The sequence below is a fragment of the Haliotis asinina genome, chromosome 9, assembly GCF_037392515.1.
Source record: "Haliotis asinina isolate JCU_RB_2024 chromosome 9, JCU_Hal_asi_v2, whole genome shotgun sequence".
Lineage (NCBI taxonomy): Eukaryota > Metazoa > Mollusca > Gastropoda > Lepetellida > Haliotidae > Haliotis > Haliotis asinina.
Genome location: NC_090288.1, coordinates 18,649,471 through 18,669,078, shown reverse-complemented (window position 1 = coordinate 18,669,078; position 19,608 = coordinate 18,649,471). Strand labels below are relative to the sequence as shown.

At 37.0% G+C, this 19,608-nt stretch overlaps 1 protein-coding gene across 2 annotated transcripts; it reads left to right on the top strand.

Annotated features, from left to right (window-relative positions):
* The first annotated feature begins 133 nt into the window (after positions 1-133).
* Positions 134-19,341, top strand: LOC137296023 (uncharacterized). 2 transcript variants are annotated; one of them, XM_067827651.1, is made up of 5 exons: positions 236-351; positions 7,418-7,531; positions 12,338-12,415; positions 13,235-13,249; positions 16,430-19,341. In XM_067827651.1, the coding sequence occupies exons 1-5, from the start codon at positions 325-327 to the stop codon at positions 16,949-16,951; spliced, it is 756 nt and encodes a 251-aa protein (XP_067683752.1). In that variant the 5' UTR covers positions 236-324; the 3' UTR covers positions 16,952-19,341. The 2 variants fall into 2 exon arrangements, with proteins under 2 accessions (XP_067683753.1, XP_067683752.1); XM_067827652.1 differs by lacking the exon at positions 13,235-13,249 and having other exon boundaries at positions 134-351.
* Positions 19,342-19,608: the final 267 nt, after the last annotated feature.

Below are 19,608 nucleotides of genomic sequence, written 5' to 3'. Positions count from 1 at the left end.
TTTTCATTCTCGGACAGCAGACGACACAAGTTTGACCCGGAAATATCAATTTCGAGCGGAAACCTACGGAAACGTCCGAGTAAACGTCACGTCACGTCACGTGACAAGAGCACCTGTCGGGATTGGCTTCGATGTGGCCACCTGACCAGGTAAACCGCATGTATTTACATAGGAAGGGGTTGACTAGCTACCGTAAACAACGGATTGTTTATTCCGCCATTGCTCGATGGTTCTTGGTTACCCCCATGCTGGTTAGGCTGGATATCTGAAAATAAAGTTTTATGAAGTCGCAATGAACTGACGGATAGTAATCAGAGATTTAAGATGGCAAGCGAAATTGCTGGAAGTTGGGTAAGAATTTTAAAACAGATAGCAATATTGGTATTGATTAGTGTGATCTTTATCAATACGTATTTATGAACGAATTCCCAATGCCGGTGCAATGATTCAGTGGGAAACCTTCACTACTGATATATGTCAACTCATGCTGTCAGTGTGCACAAGTTTAAGTTGAGAGTTAATACTTGGTAACAGTATCACAATTTATGCAAAGTAAAATATGAGGAAGAAATAGTTTGAACAATCTTGAACAAATTTGAAAAAAACAAACTTTAAGCATCTCATAATTCTGTGTCATTTTGTAATGACTCTGGTTTTCATGTTGATCGTTTGGTGCTATGTGATGTATATTTCACATTGAAATAACAAATAATGATAAGTTCAGGACTCTACTTGAGACTATTCATATACATGTGTGCAAAAAATATTAGTATATATTAAGACATGTCATATTTTTAATAATCAGAAAAGGATCTTTTCTTATATTTATATGTGTCAGCACCTTGTGCATACCTGGGAGCATGGGTATGTGTTCATTATAAATATGCACTGTTGCCATTATTACTTTTCATCTTGCAGAAATACTTGGCTTTTAGAGTTTTGCCTTCTTAGAATAAACAATCACATGGGTATGTTGAGAAAAAAAAAGAATTTCTGATTGTGATGCCACACCTATAGTTCATGGAAGATTCAGTTCTCCAACTAAAACATGATATTAAGCTTGAGGGTTATGGACTACTGCTCCTGTGTTATAAACTTCAGAATGGACAACATTCCATCCATGTAAGATCAGGCATATTTTCCCTTGCACACATTCTGACAGTGGAAATTAAAGAATCTTAAAGGTCACATGCAGCCCAAACGCTTTGCAGATTCTGTCACCTTTTAGTATGGACTTCAGTAACAAGTTATCAATAATGCAAATTCAAGCAGGGATAATCTATAAGAGGGATAGGTCACGTCCTAGCTTTCTTTACCATTTGTACTAATTAGCATGTGCCTCGTCATGCTCCAATGCACACAGTAACTTGGTTCCTTCCTAGTGCAACTTCAGCTGCATTTAACAGTACTTCAGCCAGTGTATTGTACCAGTCTGAATTTCACAATGAATGAATGAATTATAGTAAGAATTATGAGCAAGAATTATATGTGAATTAATGACAGTAAGAAAAGAAAGAATAAAAGAAAGAAGTACATATGTGAACGAATGAAAGAATAAACGATACACCAAGGTCATCCCTCCCAAAACTTTTTTAAGAACACAAAACTATTGCTAGAACGTGCTTACATGTTTAAAATAATCTACTTTGAGACATATTATTGTTTACATTAATAATTAATTGAGATATCTCATTTCATGTGGGAAATGGCATGGACATCAACAAAATGTTAACTGACACTGTCACACACCCCTCAAAAACAGAAAGCTTAGAACTATCACAAAGCGTTGTAAACACCTTTCCAGTTTTGTCAAATAATGTCAACAAGAAAAAAAGACGCTATGGCACTATAACCCTCAAGCATCACCAGCATCAATGGCAGATCAGATCAGATCAGGTCAGACATATTTTTCATACACATCAGATACACCTTAACAATTTTTCTAAAATCATATAACTATCACTATTACTTGCAAGCACATTTCACCTGATAGCATATTCTTGTCATAAGAATTAAAGGTATATGTGAAAGACGTTTTAGAAGCAATAACTAGAAACACTCAAACAACACAGTGTAGTATTTCAGTTGTGGATCAGAACAGATTAGCGATATGTCATGTTTTTCACACACCTCAAATACACCCTGACAATTTTTTAAAGTCATAAAATTATCTTTATTACTTGCAAATACCTTTCAACAAGAGGTATTTTTCCCTTCTACAAATTAGGCGAATGAGTGAAAGAAGGTTTTATTGACACAATTTAGTCTCTCTCTGCGATGAATTGAGAATGGAAGTCAGTGAGCTATAACATACAAACTTGAATCTTTACTACCAATTTACTGTTCTATTACTGACACTAATAACAATTATTTGACTTAAACTGAAGTGACAAAATAGTTACTTATCTTTGATATATACGTTTTTCAGTTGTCACAACACTCAGCGAATTTATCACCTGTTGAAAATAAACCAGGGTCAATCTGAAATACTAAGCTGCTACCATATTGACTACACTGGTTGCATAACGACCCACGACGTATGTTAAAGGTCAGATGCAACGTAAAATATGACTTTGCAGATTCTTATACCTTTTGGTATGCACTTACAAAACAAATCATCAAAAATGTCAATTCAACTTATAAAGTTGAAAAAACATGATGAAAAAAAAGCCCATGATGCAAACGATTCACTAAATTTCCCCCAGCGCTGGGGAAAAGAGTAGTTTCAACTGCTGTGCTACACTGTGCCCATAGTGCATGCGCAGTGAATAGGTTCGTGGAGCTTAAAACAGTATGCATGCCCGGCATATGAGGTTGTGAGCAGTAGTCTAATCTTGGTTCTGTAAATAATCTACTCGTTACATAAAATAAAATTGTTGATTGTGGTAAGCAGCCTTTGTCACATTGAAAGCTCAATGTCTATTTTATTGACACCTATATGTCTGCCTGCCTCTCTGCTAAAGACAATATACCCACCTTTAATCATTGACCACATTCAATTTGAGCTTAACATCTATCAAGCTATACGCCATAAACAAAATAAATTGATTTATGACTCGTGCAACTGAGTCCTGTCTCTGCCACATTATGTAATTAGGCAGGTGTGATGCTTGTACACATGACATGTTTTTATGTCTGTGGGTTGCAAACAAACTACATCCATTTTTCTCGTATGACTAGATCAGACGGAAACTGGTGCAAACTTTTGTCCATTTCAAGTCCTGCTTTGTACTTGGACGAATGGCAGTTTCCAGTCACGCTGTCGTTCACCATCTCTACTGATATGATTTTTCATTGGATTGAACACAGATTCAGAAAACATGTATTTACAAAACCCAAAATCTCTATATACATTCATTAAGGATAACAGCTTTTTCTAGTTAAATGATTTTTTTTGACAACGGTATATGAATCCATACTGAAACGACACATCAAGTACAATAAATGAAGTTGTTATCCATAAACAATCTTACTTTCTTGTGACTCGCCATACTTCTAAAATGCCCATCAAACAGATCTTCTTTCTGTACACACAATAAGCCCTCAGCTTATCAGCAAATGAACCAGCCAAATGGAAGCCGTCGTTACACCTGAGTGCACAGCCACCCGCTATGAGGGCTTCGTTTCAAGGGAAGTAAGCCGAAGTACAAAATATTGTACTTTTGAATCGCGATTGTATGCTTATAATTTTGTTTATTTGAATTTTTAAAAGCAGCAATGTATGTTATATGTCATGAATAAGTGATAATTGTGTTTTGATTATGTTTGATTTTTTGGTTGGCTGTGACCTTTAAGGGTTTTTTCAAGGAGTGACTGCTCCTCTTGTTCGAGTCTCCCTGATTGAACTTATAAGTTGAAAAATAATGCGATGAAAAAAACCCTGTGAAATCAGAGTTCAAAAGATTAAAGTAATTTCACCCTAGTGCCAGGTGGAAAAAGTGGTTTCAACAGCTGTGCTGTGCCCATAGTGCATGCGCAGTGATTTGGTTCATGTAGCTTGAGCTGGGAAGGCGACTCGTGAAAACACAAGTGATGTGTGAAAAGGATTATTGCTGTGGCGGAAGTTTGAGACCAAGAGATGTTTTTTGTGATTACAAGCATCTTGGGCCTGCAGTAATAAACTGGTCCAGTACTTCAAGACAGTGTAGCATTAGAAATACTTTATTCAGTTTTAAAAATAGCTCACTTTCAAAACTTAAATGTTTTAATACATATCTTCGGAAACATGGAAAAATATGTTGATTGTGAGAAGCAATCCCTGTCGCAGACAAAACTCAATGTCTGATTAGTGACACCTGTGTGTCTGGCTGCCTTTCTGCTTATGACAATATGCAATACACAATCATTGACCACCCTTAATTTGAACTACATTGATTTATGGCTCATTCATCCAAGTTCTGTCTCTGTCACATTATTAATTACACAGACAGGCAGGTATGAAACACATGATATCTTATTATGTCTTTGGGTTGCAAACAAACTGCATCCATTTTTCTCAGATGACTGGATTGGACGGAAACCGGTGCAAACTCACATTGTCAGTTTGCTTTGTCATGCTTTGTACTTTGACAAAAGGCAGTTTCCAGCCATGCAGTAGTTCACCATCTGATAGTTTTTTGATTGGATCAAATGCAGATGCAGAGAGCATGTATTTACAAAATCCAACATCTCTGTGTACATTGTTTTTGGATAACAAGTTCATCTGTTGTGTATGATGCAAGGTTTCACTGTGGATTCATTTACGTCACATCATAAACAATACAAGAAGTTGTTATCCATAAGAAATCTTACTTTCTTATTTCTCACCATACTTCTAAAATGCAAATCAAACAGATCATCTCTATATGCACACAATAAACCGGTCTACACCTATTTGGGAGAACTAATATTCAATTGTGAGACTTCCAGTTGTGAGACAGTGAAGTAGCTAATTAGCATAGAAAACACCTTACTCCCCTATCTGACAGGATGAATTAATCCTAGATAATTAGGGTTTAGCTATGTAACTGAAACTTGTAAATGGAAGAGATATTTTATTCTTAAAAAATCACACAGAGTGACACAGAGAACATACAACGTATTGATACATATTAAAATATTTACCAAAGTCCAGTTTTGATAAATTTGTAACTTAAGTGTTGAGTGATGGATAATCACATTTCATTAGATAAACAAATTTTTCAATATGAGGGTGTTCACAGAAATATTAATACTGGTAAAGAAACTGATGTCTAGGGGCATTTTGTACTGAATAGTGTAATGAAATGTGGAGTTCATCACAGACAGATGATCTATAACTGCAGTGTTAGAACGTTACTATTTTTAGCATGTAGCAAGTACTTGCTACCTGGTTTTAACATTGGTAGCAATTTCCCCTACCTGGTAGCAGTATTTTTCATATTGCTGCTAATTCTTGCCATTCACCCACTTTCAGATGTATGAACATAGGATATCTGTTATATACTGAGCTGTTTTACCCTTGCTGAAATCATGGCAGACACAACACCATATTTTCTTCACAAAAGGAATCATTACACCATACCCAAGTTTTAAATATTTACCATTTTCCTTAAAATTGGATTTCCACTTGTAAATTGTAGGGATGTAACTGTGTTAGATTTTGTATTTTTAGAGATCGTGTATATATTCCGATCATTTTACTCATGAATAAATCAAACTTTCATTGTGACTGACCTACATTGACACTGAAACACATGAGTGAAATACATCCTATAATTAGCTCATAGCATGTTAAATACTTTTGCATACAGGCATTTATCAAGTATGCAAACAGAGTACAGAAATTTATTTGCTATTACAGCATAACGTTTGATTGCAATAACTGTTTAACTGTAACACATATAAGTGTATTTATAAGTACCAATGTCGACCTGCCTGCTCTGTATCTTTGATTATCTATTTCATTGTAATTTTCTGTATCTAACGATGTTCATTATTGAAGACAATAAATGCTCTTCAGTGAACAATGTATTCTGCGTTAATTAAGTCATGAATGAACTATGCCCGCAGTGAGGACTCTTCATCAGCTGGGCTGAAACCTGGTTGTAGGGATGGGGAAGCATCGCCAATGTGCACTCACAGGCACACGGTAGTGCAAATGGGGTTGCGCAGCGGAGAGAATATGCCAATGTCTTCATATATGCGAACAAAGCGAGCAAAGGTTGGCGACGTACTTCCCTCGCTTCGGATCGAAAAATATTTTTCATGTCAAAATAAAATATTGCCACCATCAAAGGTACACTCCCATTTCCTCATTTGGTTGTGCTTTCACAAATTTCCTAACCCATGCTTGATAATTACTCATGTGAAATATGTTTTTTTCAACATTTTAAGCGCCACTTGTAGTATTCAGATCGTTCTTTGCCTCCATTACCCCTGCCAGCTTCCGGTTGAATGGAGTGACAGAACTAGAATAAGTAGACATTAAAAAGAAATACCAAATTAACCAGCCAATTAAAAGTCTTCATTACATTTGAAATCAGGCTTCATTTTGTGAGTGAGTGAGTGAGTGAGTGAGTTTAGTTTTACTCTGCACTCAGCAATATTCCAGCTATATGGCGGCGGTCTGTAAATAATCGACTCTGGACCAGACGATTCAGTGATCAACAACATGAGCATCGATCTGCGCAGTTGGGAACCGATGACATGTGTCAACCAAGTCAGCGAGGCTGACCACTCGATCCCGTTAGTCGGCTTTTACCGCAATCATAGTCACCTTTTATGGCAAGCATGGCTTGCTGAAGGCCTATTCTACCCCGGGACCCTTCACGGGACGTTTTGGGGAAGAAAACCCACATACAATATATTGCGCTTTTTTGCACAATTGCACAATTATAATTTGGTTTACTTGTTTTTTTTCACAATCAGCAGTGTATGTTACATGTCATTAATAAGTGATAATTGTGTTTTAATTATGTTTGTCTTTTTGTTGCATGTGACCTTTAAGAACCTGTTCTGTTGACCATAAGAGATCACTGTTAAGAATGTTTACACTAGTCAGCTATGGTAATGGGAAACAACTACAGGGAAATGATCATTCACACACACTTGATTTACTTCACTAATTGTGCAAAAACACATCATAATGAACGGGAGGAGTTTGGTAGTTTCGTGAAGGTTTGCTAAGGTCCGCTATTAAATTATGCCAGCAGACGAGAAAGGTATATACTTTTAGATATTCCCTGTCATGAAACACTTAGAGGATGGATGTTTCAATGGGTACTTTGACGAAAACAACCTATGTCCAACTTTGGCACAGAAATTTTGATTACATGGCAGAAATGTTTGTTTTCGTTTCAGTGATAGCTGGTGTAAAGCCAGTACTGAAACAACATACCATAACACATGATCCATCTTTCAGCAGATGCTTTCTTATGTTGAAACACTATTGTTCCAGTTTCCCTCTGGCTATTATGGGCATTTTCGCAGTAAATCAAGGAATGACTTTGTGTGTGAATATCGCCAGTTAGCCAAACCACAGCCACCAGAGAAATTCTACAGGAGAGCAAAGGTAACAGTTTGAAGTAATTTACTGGTAGTACTTGTATTGTTTTTGTCCTATCTGCTTCCAATAGCTGTTCAACAGGCATGTTGTCTGTGAACATTATAGTTTTATTTTAGCTGTTCAAACTCCTCTCACATTCGAGATGCTTGGTCATGATAATTATCAAGAATCCTACCAAACATGGTGTAAGTAAATACAGAATTGTATTTGGTTAATTAAAGGGGTCCCAGTTGAAATGGCCACATGTCAAAATGGCCATAAATATCCAAGACAGAATGGCCACAAAAAAAGACAAAGTGGCCTCAAACCCCTATTAAAAATTGTTATACCAAAAAGTCAAAATGGCCATATAAAGTCAAAATGAGCATACATTAATTTATAATTTTTGACATAACATTTGTCCATGTCATATTTCATATCAAGAAGCAAAAATGACAAAAGAAGTTACTTCAGACAAAACTTAAAGTTCATTACACATCAACATTCACGTATTTTCAACAATTAACAACACGTATAAGTAGGTTCTTTCTTCATGTACATGCCCTTTTGTACTGTTTACAACAACATGACATCAAGTCATAAACAGTTCACATAAGGGGAGAAGTTCTGCAGGGCTTTGCCTGACAGCTAGACTTGCTCCCTTCTGCTGTTGACTGGCAAACACCAGTCTGATGTGACTTGGTGAAAGGTACGCCAGAGACAGTACGAAAAAACAATAATAATGTATGGCTATTAGAGAGAGAGAAGATGAAGTTGTTCCTTATTTGAAAACAAAGAAGTATAGTTTGTAATATTCACCATGCAGTGATAAGTAAACTGCAGTATTCCCAGGCTAAGTTGACAAACTTTGCAAGGAGTGAGGTTGAACTTAGCTGTAGACGAAGGATTGTGGCTGTTGCCAGTGAAGGAAAGATAGCCCTTCCCAACATCCGAGACGGTTGAATTTTGTGGAGGACGGGTTAAAAAAATGTAGTCTGTCCTCTTGTCGGGTCAGTTTTCAGACCTTGAAGGAGATTACTAGTTCTGTGATGTAACCAGATGATTCCTCTAGGAGAGATTTAACAGTCCAAGCTCTATGTATGCATAATAAATGATAGCTTAAAATAAAACAAATCAGTGTTAACTTTCGTGAACCACTCATATTTTTCCGCTTACGGAATTTATTAATGGCATATAATGGTTTGCCCCTTTCGGCTTCAGCACGGCAAAAATCGTACACTTTAATCACGAGTTGTTTCACGTCAGCATTCAACTTAATATTTCATAAGGCATGTGTATCCCGTGCACAACAAGGTAGTGGCTGTTCCGTTTCTGCAGTTTCACCCCACTGCGAGAGATTACAACTTTTGCGTTTCTTAAACAACATTTTGGTGGAGTCCAGAAAATGTTCAAATATCTGAAAGCTGTTGGGTATTAGTAAATGGTGCCGGTAGCGGAAATAGGCTTTATATATTTATGTGACAATTTTGTACAATGATAAAATTTGTAATTCATCATTTCTGACTCAAATGGACTGTAGCAGTTGGAGAGTGTATATGGCCAAGTGTATGTGTAGATGTTAGACATATTTGGACAACAATTCCTAGGCTCCTAAAGCTGGTTTGCCAAGCAGGTATCAATACAGATCTATTCTAATCCAGATCTCTGACATGGCAATATGTTGTCACTGCCTCAGGCCCATGACAACTAAGCTGTGCCTTTCAGCTGACAGCAATGTTTCAAGCATGTTTAGCAGGGAATATGCTTATAATAGTAATTCTGTTAAGCTTGGGGAAATCCCACAATTTGTCAAAACAATCCTTTTCATGTGACTGGTCAATACATCTTCCTGCTCATAAGCTTCCACAAGTGATCAGATTCTGTGTGCCACTCTTTCCCCTATATGAAATCGACCGATTGTAAGCAGCTCTATACACCACTGTAGAGCTGTTCAACATGATCTATGGCAATCAATACATATATTGATCTGTCATGTTTTCTATAGTGCTAGTCCAGAGCTTTTTACCATGTTGTCATTTCATGTTTGGGACCTTGTGTGACCCCGTATCTCAAAGAAGAGTAAATGTTTTTCTTTGTCCTGTACTTGATAGATTCAGAGAGTCATATTAAAGAGAAATTTATGATCCTTGTCCAGTGTTCATGGCATGTATGCTGCATAGTGTTCTATAGTGTTTAGTAAGTTCAACAAATATGTCACTGTTATGGGGTTCCAGTAGAGTTTGCAGTGGGTTCTCTCATCCAGGCTGTGAATTGGGTAGCATGTGTATTGGATTTTCAATGTAGATGACAATTAGACACAGTGTAGTTTACACTGTAAGTTGTTCTCTGGGCTCAGGGAACATAAATATCAAGGGTACCTCAAACCATGGTCCCATATTCATCTTACAGAACACCTCAATGTTAATTTTGAACTGTTTGAAGCACAGGTATTGGATTGTACATTTCAGCCAACCTTAAACGATTTGAATCTTGCATCTTGCTGTTTTTTCTCGCCACGATGTCTTAATATTCACAGGGACTACATTTGAACGTTTCGTCAAATTTATTTTTTGGAAAGAGAGTCAAATGTTTTTGTAGTCATCGGTAGATTTTGCAGATGACTCAAGATAAACAGATTTAGAGTTATCTCCCATCCAGCGATTTCCATTCGCAAAACATCAGTACTTTCAGTGCATCATGCATCATATAATGGCATTCGAGATAAAAAGAGAAACTACCACAAAGTACCAAATGAGTTGCTATTGATAGCAGGGTGTATTGCAATGCACCTCGCTTGTACACAGGGTACATTGAAAATAACAGAAGCGTTCATCCAGTCACATAGACATTTAAGTGTGAGGTAAGATAATGTAATTTATATGTCTTTGTCATTTTGAACCCTTGATCTGCATTAGAAGTGTTAAACAGTTACTTTCTTCTACTTGGTTTTCAAATGCATCTATGTATTGTGGTCATAGCAATGGTGAAGATGTACACAGAAGGGAAGACTAATGTGGTATTTAAACTTATGAGATAATTGAAAAGCAATTGTTAATTGAATTTTTCCTTAGGATGTGAATTAGATAACTTAGAGGGGTCTTCAGAAAGTAAAAATGTCAATGGTGAGATTTCAGATTGAAAATTCTCTTTCTTTCAAAGCAAACAGTGTATTTGTTAATGATTTCAAAAGAAAACCAGTGTTTTCTATATCATGATGACAAAATAACAGCCTGCCTATTATGACTACCATGGCTGGGATGGTTAGCCCAGTTACCTGGGGTGGGAGGGTAGTGAGTTGCACTGGGGTACCTGTCTCAATACCTGGATCCTTTATGATCATGCAGCTGAAAGAATGACCAATGTGAGATGTTATTCTTTCATGATTACAAGGTGGTATTGTCTTTTTTGAAGATTTAGACATAATTTACTGTCACCTGTTTGGAATTTAGTACATGGTAATTCAAAATACTAGCCTTCGAGCTGAAGAATATAGTGCCATTTCTTACAAATTTGATGTCAGGAATTAATACAACGGGTATCAGGAAAGGCTAGGGTAATAGCTTGTATGGTACATGGGTAGAAAATTCAGCCTTAACGAATGCAATATAACTCATTTCAGGTTAGTTTACATACATGTGTCAGCACTGATGTTTGAATTATCTGTGGTTGAAGTACAAAATATTTCAGATGAGAGTTGTCCCTTGCCACGCCAAGAATGTTTTAAGTCACTGTCCTCAGAGTAATCCCAACATATTGATTAATGACTTTCAAATAGCTCCAGTGCTCCTTTCTATGCAAGTGGTTGCAGCATGAATTGGTTAAAGCTGCCTGGGGAAATATGAATACACCATGTCTTACCAAATCCATGTACTCATGAGGCATACTTCTCCTGGACGTATCTCATGTGCATTTGATAATGATGAAGTATAGATGGAATCATGAAATTACTTAGAAAAATAACGAACCTAACAAAGTTTCCTGCATACCTCTGACTTGTGGCTGATTTGTGGCATGACATGCAATGAATGTACAATGAAGTACTTTTGAAGTTGAACGTTTGAAACTGTGTTGTGTGAAAGTCCTGAAATTGATGCTACACACAAAAACTTGTTTGGAATTAGATATGTTCCTGAATAGGTTTTCCATTTGGCATCATGACCATTGTGCTCTTTACATGACCTACAGTGTTTGATAGAAGGTGCAATATCAGCCATGTTTTGTATTGAATGTGATATTGAGAAAATAATTGTAGATTATTACCTGCTATTTGCAGATTTCAGATGTTAATTGAAAGTGATAAAAACAGACCTGTTGACTACCAGGTTTTTCAGTGCAATTAGAATTTGTGTCTGCTGTACTAAACCTGAATGGGTGATTGCTGGAATGGGTACTACAGAGGTGTCCCTCTGGTCTGTTTTTGTATGTGTTCCGTATTCAAACTTAGAAAACTGAAACATACCCTAGGATGAGTTCATTCTGCACTGTGTCATTTTCTTGATCGGAAATGTCACATTGTTATGTCAGACTCATTGGACTGTGTTATATAAGAACAAGCATATACAGTAATTAATATTTTGAGATGCAGAAGACCTCTCACAATCAACTGAGCGGAAACAATTAAATGAAATGTTTCAGTTGGTTTTTTCGTCAGAGGACGAACTTGTCCCCCATTTACCACATACGTTTCTGTATTTTGACTTTGTTTAGGGTACATTTTTAAACCACAGACACATACATACCTGTGGTACATATCTGTAGTACCTCTGCAGACAGATTGTTGAAATTGTTACTTTGAATGGAACATGTTTTCAGTTTTGAAAAACTTCTTTTCAGCAACCTATTACCAGACATGTGTTCTCCCACCATGACAACCGGCACTCCTTCCTCAACAACGCTCTCTACTTTGAAGAGGTGAGGACAAATCAATTTGCATGGGCAGTGATAGTGTCACATCAAATTCCAGTCCAAGCAGTGCATGCAGATAATGTGTAAATTCTCATATTGAAGTTCATCAGTTTTCAGTACTGATTATTCATTTGCTTGTTGAAAATGTTTTATATTACAATTATTTTGGGTGTTTGAGGAATGTTAAACTATGTACTGACTATTGATACTGCATATCAGGGTGCCAATACTACAAATGTTGTTTTAATTCCAAGTGTATTGTTTAATGAAAACTTGGAAGGTTGGTCAGATTGTACAATCTCACTTCACAAATGCCAGTTCTGAACACAAAGGTAAATATAGTCTTGATTTAATGTTTGGTTTATTGTTCCCTATCACACATTTAGTGGCCCTTATCAGTTTCTGTGAAGCATATCATATTTCCTAGATTAAACACCAAACCTCAAATACGTACTGGGGTCTCGATAAAAACACTTGGTAACGTTTACACATGGAGCTTTCCTTGTTGTTATGTTTGTGATTAAGATGTTGAATTGAGGAAAAGAATGGTAACCAAACTTTATGACACTACTTTCCAAATAACACCAAGATTTTACAATGGTGGCTGTGAAGACACCCAGGCTGATTAGGAGGCATACATAGAGAGCCCGGGACAGACTAAATGTATGTCAGTGAGATCTGAGATTGATTTCCCTGTGAGTGTGTGTCAAGGTATAATAGTTTGAAGAGATATATATGTATATGCTTATCCATGCTTTTGATAGAAACAATTGTCAACATGTGAAATGTTATGTATCAATAATGACTTTCTTTACAATGATGAAGGGACTACAATCTTTGGTATGTCAAAACTTCAGCAATATGCTTGTAGAAATCTTCAGATATTTGCATTTTATATATATTTATATATCTTTTTATAAATGTCTTTTATTTGGACATGGTTAGTGTGAGTTATGAGTATGAAGGCTGCTGACAGTGCACAGAATACTTTTTGATGATTACTTTCTAACCTGTCATGCTCTCATCTGGCCTCTACCAACATCCACTGACACAAATATGCATGAGTCATCTCAAACGTATCTCAGGCAATATGTGGAGTACAATCTTGTCTGTTTGAATTCTGTATGCTTTAAACTAATGTTTACCTTTCAAGTTTAATGTGGTGGACTAGGACATGTGTTGCCATGTGCTCTTGCAAGCCCATGGTTCAGCTCCATGACGTGCCCTTCTTTTGATCCCTCGATTGTTGGTGCCATATCCCTTGTTAGGGCTTCTCAAGTTGAAGTTGAAATACCGTCATGAGACCAACTGAAATACTGTTCAAACAGGTGTGAAAGCAAACTCATGTATGTAATTATCTGAATATATAGGAGGATATCAGAATAGTTGATTTCCTATTTTCATATTTTGCTATTTGTTTTTGCTTTAGATGAGTATGCTTTGTAGTTAGCATATAGAACTGTGGAGGAATACAATGATGTAAAAAATTCAGTCAGTTAAGTATTACGGCCTGAAAGGATAAGGGCTCAAAAGTCCTTTTGTATGGAAAATGCAAAACAAGAAATAGCCTTGTTGACAGCAATAATAAGAAATGTAAAGAGGCTTATTTTATTAAAGTTGTTTGAGAAAGTCCCCACTGTTCAGTGTGCTGTTGCATGTTTGGTCCCACACAAAGCCTGCAGTATCAGCAAGGTTGAGAGTGAAACCAGGGCCCGTCTGATAAGGTCCTCTACAGATCTGCTTAGTGCAGCTGAGTGGAAAAAGATCTTTAAGAATTAAATAGCAGCTAAGTAACCTAATCACTGTATTGTTTATATGCCATTGTAAGCATGCCATAGATCAATAGTTGTTGGACTAGTTGGGCTTCACGTTAAGGTTGAATGCCTTTGCTACTAGTGGATAAATTACAGGAGGGCATGTTCACTCAACATTAATTAGATATATATTTCGGCAGCAGTGGCAACAAGGTAGACACCAGACGTGACAGTCAAACTTAAACTTTGTTAACTGTTTGTAATGGCATATGAAGAGTTTTGAAGGGCAAGTTAGACATACATTAGGGATAACTGTTTTATTTCATCATTGTGATGTTTCTATAGAGATTTTGGTATCCTTCTTGTCAAAGGCACAAGAACCTGTATTGAAACATTCCACTCATGAAATTCAGAAGTTGTTATCCATAAAGTTTGTCTACAGTAGACTTACTTTCTTAAGATGTTACAATTTTAACATAAGAATCTGAAGGCATCCCATCACAGATCACATTATAAGACTTTTCACAAACTTGAACAGATCAATGAAGTTACTAACATAAAGTCGAAATTAGTCAGAAGGAAACAACTTCTCAAGCTAATGGGATTAGTTTTGAGACTGGTGACTTTCATTCCAGACTATATTGTGACAAATAGTAGCAGCTTTCTGAGTTCTCTATCTGTAAACAATAAACAGAAACTCTGTAATTTCTGATAGATGGCCCAATATTGGCAGTATTTTCAGTGGGTTATTGGAAAGAGTCCTCCATTCAACTGTTTATCGCTTTCAGTCAGGACACCAAGACCATGACAACTGTACCTGAATATACTGTTAACTCTTCAAGGTTATGTTATGACCATGACGGGAAAACACATTCTCATGCTCCTGATGCTTAGTGATACTTTGATTGGTTGTTTGGGTCATCTGATGTGACACATTGTGGGAAGTCTTCCGACCTTTATTGAGTGGTAGCCAGAACCAAGATGTGCTTTAAATAGACTGCTGTTTTTGTTATGTTTTTGTCATGTTCACCTTAGCAGTTGATGGGTAAGTGTTACATGTGTTGTTCACCAAGAAGTGGTCAAGTTGTTAAGTGGCCACAATTTGTTGTGCACACTTACACATGGCCATGGCAAAAACTTAAGTAGGGGTTTGAATTTCAGTTTGCCTCTGTTTTGTTTCAAAATTTTGTGTGCACTTTATCCAAACTCTTGGGTTTTACCTTTTGGTGATATACCTACACCCAGTGTTTGCCCTTAACCCTGAAAAGCTGCAGACCATAGGGACACAGAACCATAAGACGTTGTGGGCCCTGACTATATATGGAATTCCCAGCAAAATCAATATTTGTGTCAAGACCTGAGTCCTCTGAAAAGTGTGAATAAATATTCACACAGGAATATGTCAGAGTCATCGAAAACAGTTTCTAAAAAATAGCACTCTTAGTTATTGGGGATGAAAAAATTGTCAGCCATAAGGACCTACAGAAAACTTTAGCCGTTTGTCTGAGTGGTTTTCAGTTAGCTTCAGGTTTAAGGACAGATGTTAACTTCAAATACTGCGTCCATCGCTTTGGGCTTTCTTCCAAACATGCTTTGGTATAACTAGAATACTGTTAAGCATTGCGTTAAGCCCACCTCACTTAATCCCATGTTACTTCACTTAACTTCCTCCACCAGTGACCCGTGAAGGTCCCAGGGTAGAATAGGCCTTCAGCAACCCATGCTTGCCATAAAAGGGGACTGACGAGATTGGGTGGTCAGGTTTGCTGACTTGGTTGACACATGTCATCAGTTCCCAATAGCTCAGATCGATGCTCATGTTGTTCACTGGATTGTCTGGTCCACACTCGATTATTTACAGACCGCCACCATATAGCTGGAATATTGCTGAGTGTTGCTTAAAATTAAACTCACTCACTCACTCCTCCACCAGTACACCTGTGAAGATCCAGGTATGAACTGATCTTCAGTAGGTCATGCTTGTCATAAGAGGAAACTAACGGGATTGTGTGGTCAGGTTGGCTGACTTTATTCACACATTACAGTATCCAAATTGTGTAGATTGATGCTCAAGTTATATTATCACTGTTTTGTCTGGTCCAGGCTTGATTATTTACAGACCACCACCACATAGCTGGAATATGGTGTAGTGTGTCATTTAACTAAAGTCACTCATTCACTCGTACTCGTTTGTGCTATTTTAACTTTCATCCTAATGTGTATCATTTCATCTCTCACCTCTGTGTGTGTTATTTATGCTTTCCAGGGTCTTGGCAGGAAGCGTGTCACAAACAGTACCTACAACTTCAAACCTGAGTTTATATCATGGATGCCTGAGCGGGAATATGTTGCCAGGATGCGCCCTCTGGCCTCCACATACAAGATAGACTTTATGCCAGAAAGACAAAGTCATCAGTTGATAGTTAAGAGACCTCAGACTTCATTTGAAGGTGTTGCTACAACAACTTATAGATATGCCCATGGAAACGAGTCACCAAATAGGGACTGCATAAATGCTATGAACAATCAAGCATTAATGTTGTCAACACATTCAAAACGTCTGAGGTCAAAGTCTGCTCGGCCACAAGTTCGAGAAACTGTTGCTTCATGTTTAAGTTGGTATGTGCCTCGCCCACCTAGTAAACCTCACGTTCCAGCAGCAACTGAAGTGTCGGATTGCAAAGAACCCATGGGAGGTCTGTCCCCACCTGATCAAACATCCCAGGAGATGGTGCCTCAGTCACAGCTACCACCATCTCAAGTGCAGGACCCTGTCCTCTCAGAGTGAGGAGGCATCACTGATGGTTGAAATCTCTGCCTCATCTTCAGCTCAATTTTCATCAAATACTAAATTTGCTTATGTCCTAATCTTGAAAAACAAAACCCAAACCAATATTAATTCACGCAGTGCAAAGTGAGGTGATATCAAATTAGTGAAGAATAGCAAGGTGACAATTCTTGTGGAGTAGTAACATCTAAGGACATTTTTTGTGATAGCAGAGTGGTGATTAATAATCCAGATCACTTGGTGTTATTCATGTCCTTGGACCTAGATTTGTCAGCTTCAACAGTTTTTGTTGGTTCGTATTGTAAAATGCACTAAAGATGAAGATTTTACATTTTGCTTGCTCATAATTTTTGACAGATGTTTCTGATCAGCTGGTTATATTATTTGTTTTGGTCATTATCTCTTTTTGTTAACAACAAAGTAGCTTGGCCTTACATTTTGTTGTTTGTATGTACTGTAAATGGATGCTTATAGATATGTCATAAATGTATACCTATGCTTCTCTGCTATACCTGTATGTAACAATATATTATACTCTGTTCTGCTATACCTGTATGTATCATGTACCACAGGATTGATGACATGTTATGAAAGGATGCCTCTAACAATATATTGGAGTGCTCAGCAAATGAATAATGCCCTAGCTCTTATTGCAAGTGAGATGGCAAGGAACTGATTGCCTGTGAAGCTGGTACATGTACATGTGGGGTGTGAAGGTTGGCAGTGTATTTTGTCATGTTTATTGTGATGATTACAAGTTAATCTTACAACACAAAAGTTTTAAAGTGTCTAAAGCAGTCTACACAGCTCGTCCTGGAAATGTGACCATGCTACAAGATGCTGTATGACATTGTAAAAGCTGTAGGTAGCATAGCTAGAATGTCTGATGTATATTTACTTCAGTAGTGTAGATCATTTACGTGTATATTCTCCTCTGTCAAAGCACACCTGTGATGTATTCAGATGAACACTGAACTAATCAATGTGAAGTTTGTAATAGAACTACATACAATATTTGGTGAGAGTCAACATCTTCAGTATGTTTGAAGAATTATTTCATATATGCAGTATTTCTGTTAAGAATCACAAAACATAAATGCGTTTCAGCAAGCTCACTGTCCATCCAGTTATTCCTAACAGTGTTACACTTCCACCTATGTCTCGTCTCTTACTCTTAGTGTTATGTTTAAACCTATGTCTCATTTCTTAGTTATATGCTTAAACCTATGTCTCATCTCTTAGTGTTATATTTAAACAATGCATAGCTTATCAGTCATACTAAAGGGAACTTCTTACAGTGTTATATTTACACCTATGTCTCATCTCCTGAGTGTTATATATAGACCATGTACGTGTCTTATCAGTCATACCAAAGGGAACTCTTTACAGTGTTATTAAACCATGTACACTTGGTCGTGTCTTACCAGTCATAATATAGGGAACTCCTTACAGTGTTATTAAACCATGTACACTTGGTCGTGTCTTATTAGTCATACCAAAGGGAACTCCTTAAAGTGTATTATTTAAACCATGTACACTTGGTCGTGTCTTATTAGTCATACCAAAGGGAACTCCTTACAGTGTATTATTTAAACCATGTACACTTGGTCGTGTCTTATCAATCATACCAAGGGGAACTCATTACAGTGTATTATTTAAACCATGTACACTTGGTCGTGTCTTATTAGTCATACCAAAGGGAACTTATAGTTTTATACTAAACCATGTACTGCTTTACACCATGTTTATAAAATGCCCTTTGATATGAGGTATTACGTGAGTTATTGTTGGGAGGTCGGTTTTATTGTGAGATAAAAACAGGTTTTTTTTATGACAGAAAATGTGAATGACATATGATGGAGAGGTTATCAGTAATATCACACTTGTGTTTCTGGAAATGGTAATTTCTAATACAGGATAGTTACCACTCAAGAATGCACTGCTAAGATTTATCTTCTGTCCTCATGCATGTAACACATACCAGATGATGTTATTGGTCATATATCTTTTCAATCATGAACATTAACTGCACTGCACGGCCTTTAAAACATTCAGTATTCTGATGTTATATGAAAGGCTTAAGTAGTAAATCTGCAAGGCTTTCGTCAAAATCAGAAAGAATACTCCGACATTCATTGAAAAATAGCAGAGAATTTGAGTTCCATCATAAATATAAGAGTACCTTACATTTCAGTCAATCAGAATCCAACATTCCGACATAAGGCCTGATACCATGGCTTTTCATGTGACATTGGTGTAAATGATCTTAATCATAAATAATGCTGTACAATAGTACTTTTGTACATGTATTTAGTTTCATATTACATGGGCAAAATAGCAGGTGAGGGTATTTCTACAAAGTCTGTCTGAATGGATCAATAAAGATGCCTGTGAAACTACTTGTGTCGTATCTTTATTGTGGATTTTCATATGTAAAGTACATTATAAGTTGTTCACTGGTTGCGAGGGGGCCATGGGCTCATGTACCCTTGAGGTTTGTGTAAGTACCCTGAGCCCACACATGAGCCCATGGATCAGTGAACAATGTATTTATCTTACTGAACACCTGAATTTTAATTTTGAACTGTTTGAACCACTTCTGTTGACTGCTAGGCAAATCGCCATTTTGCAGACAACACAAGGTAAACGGATTTAAT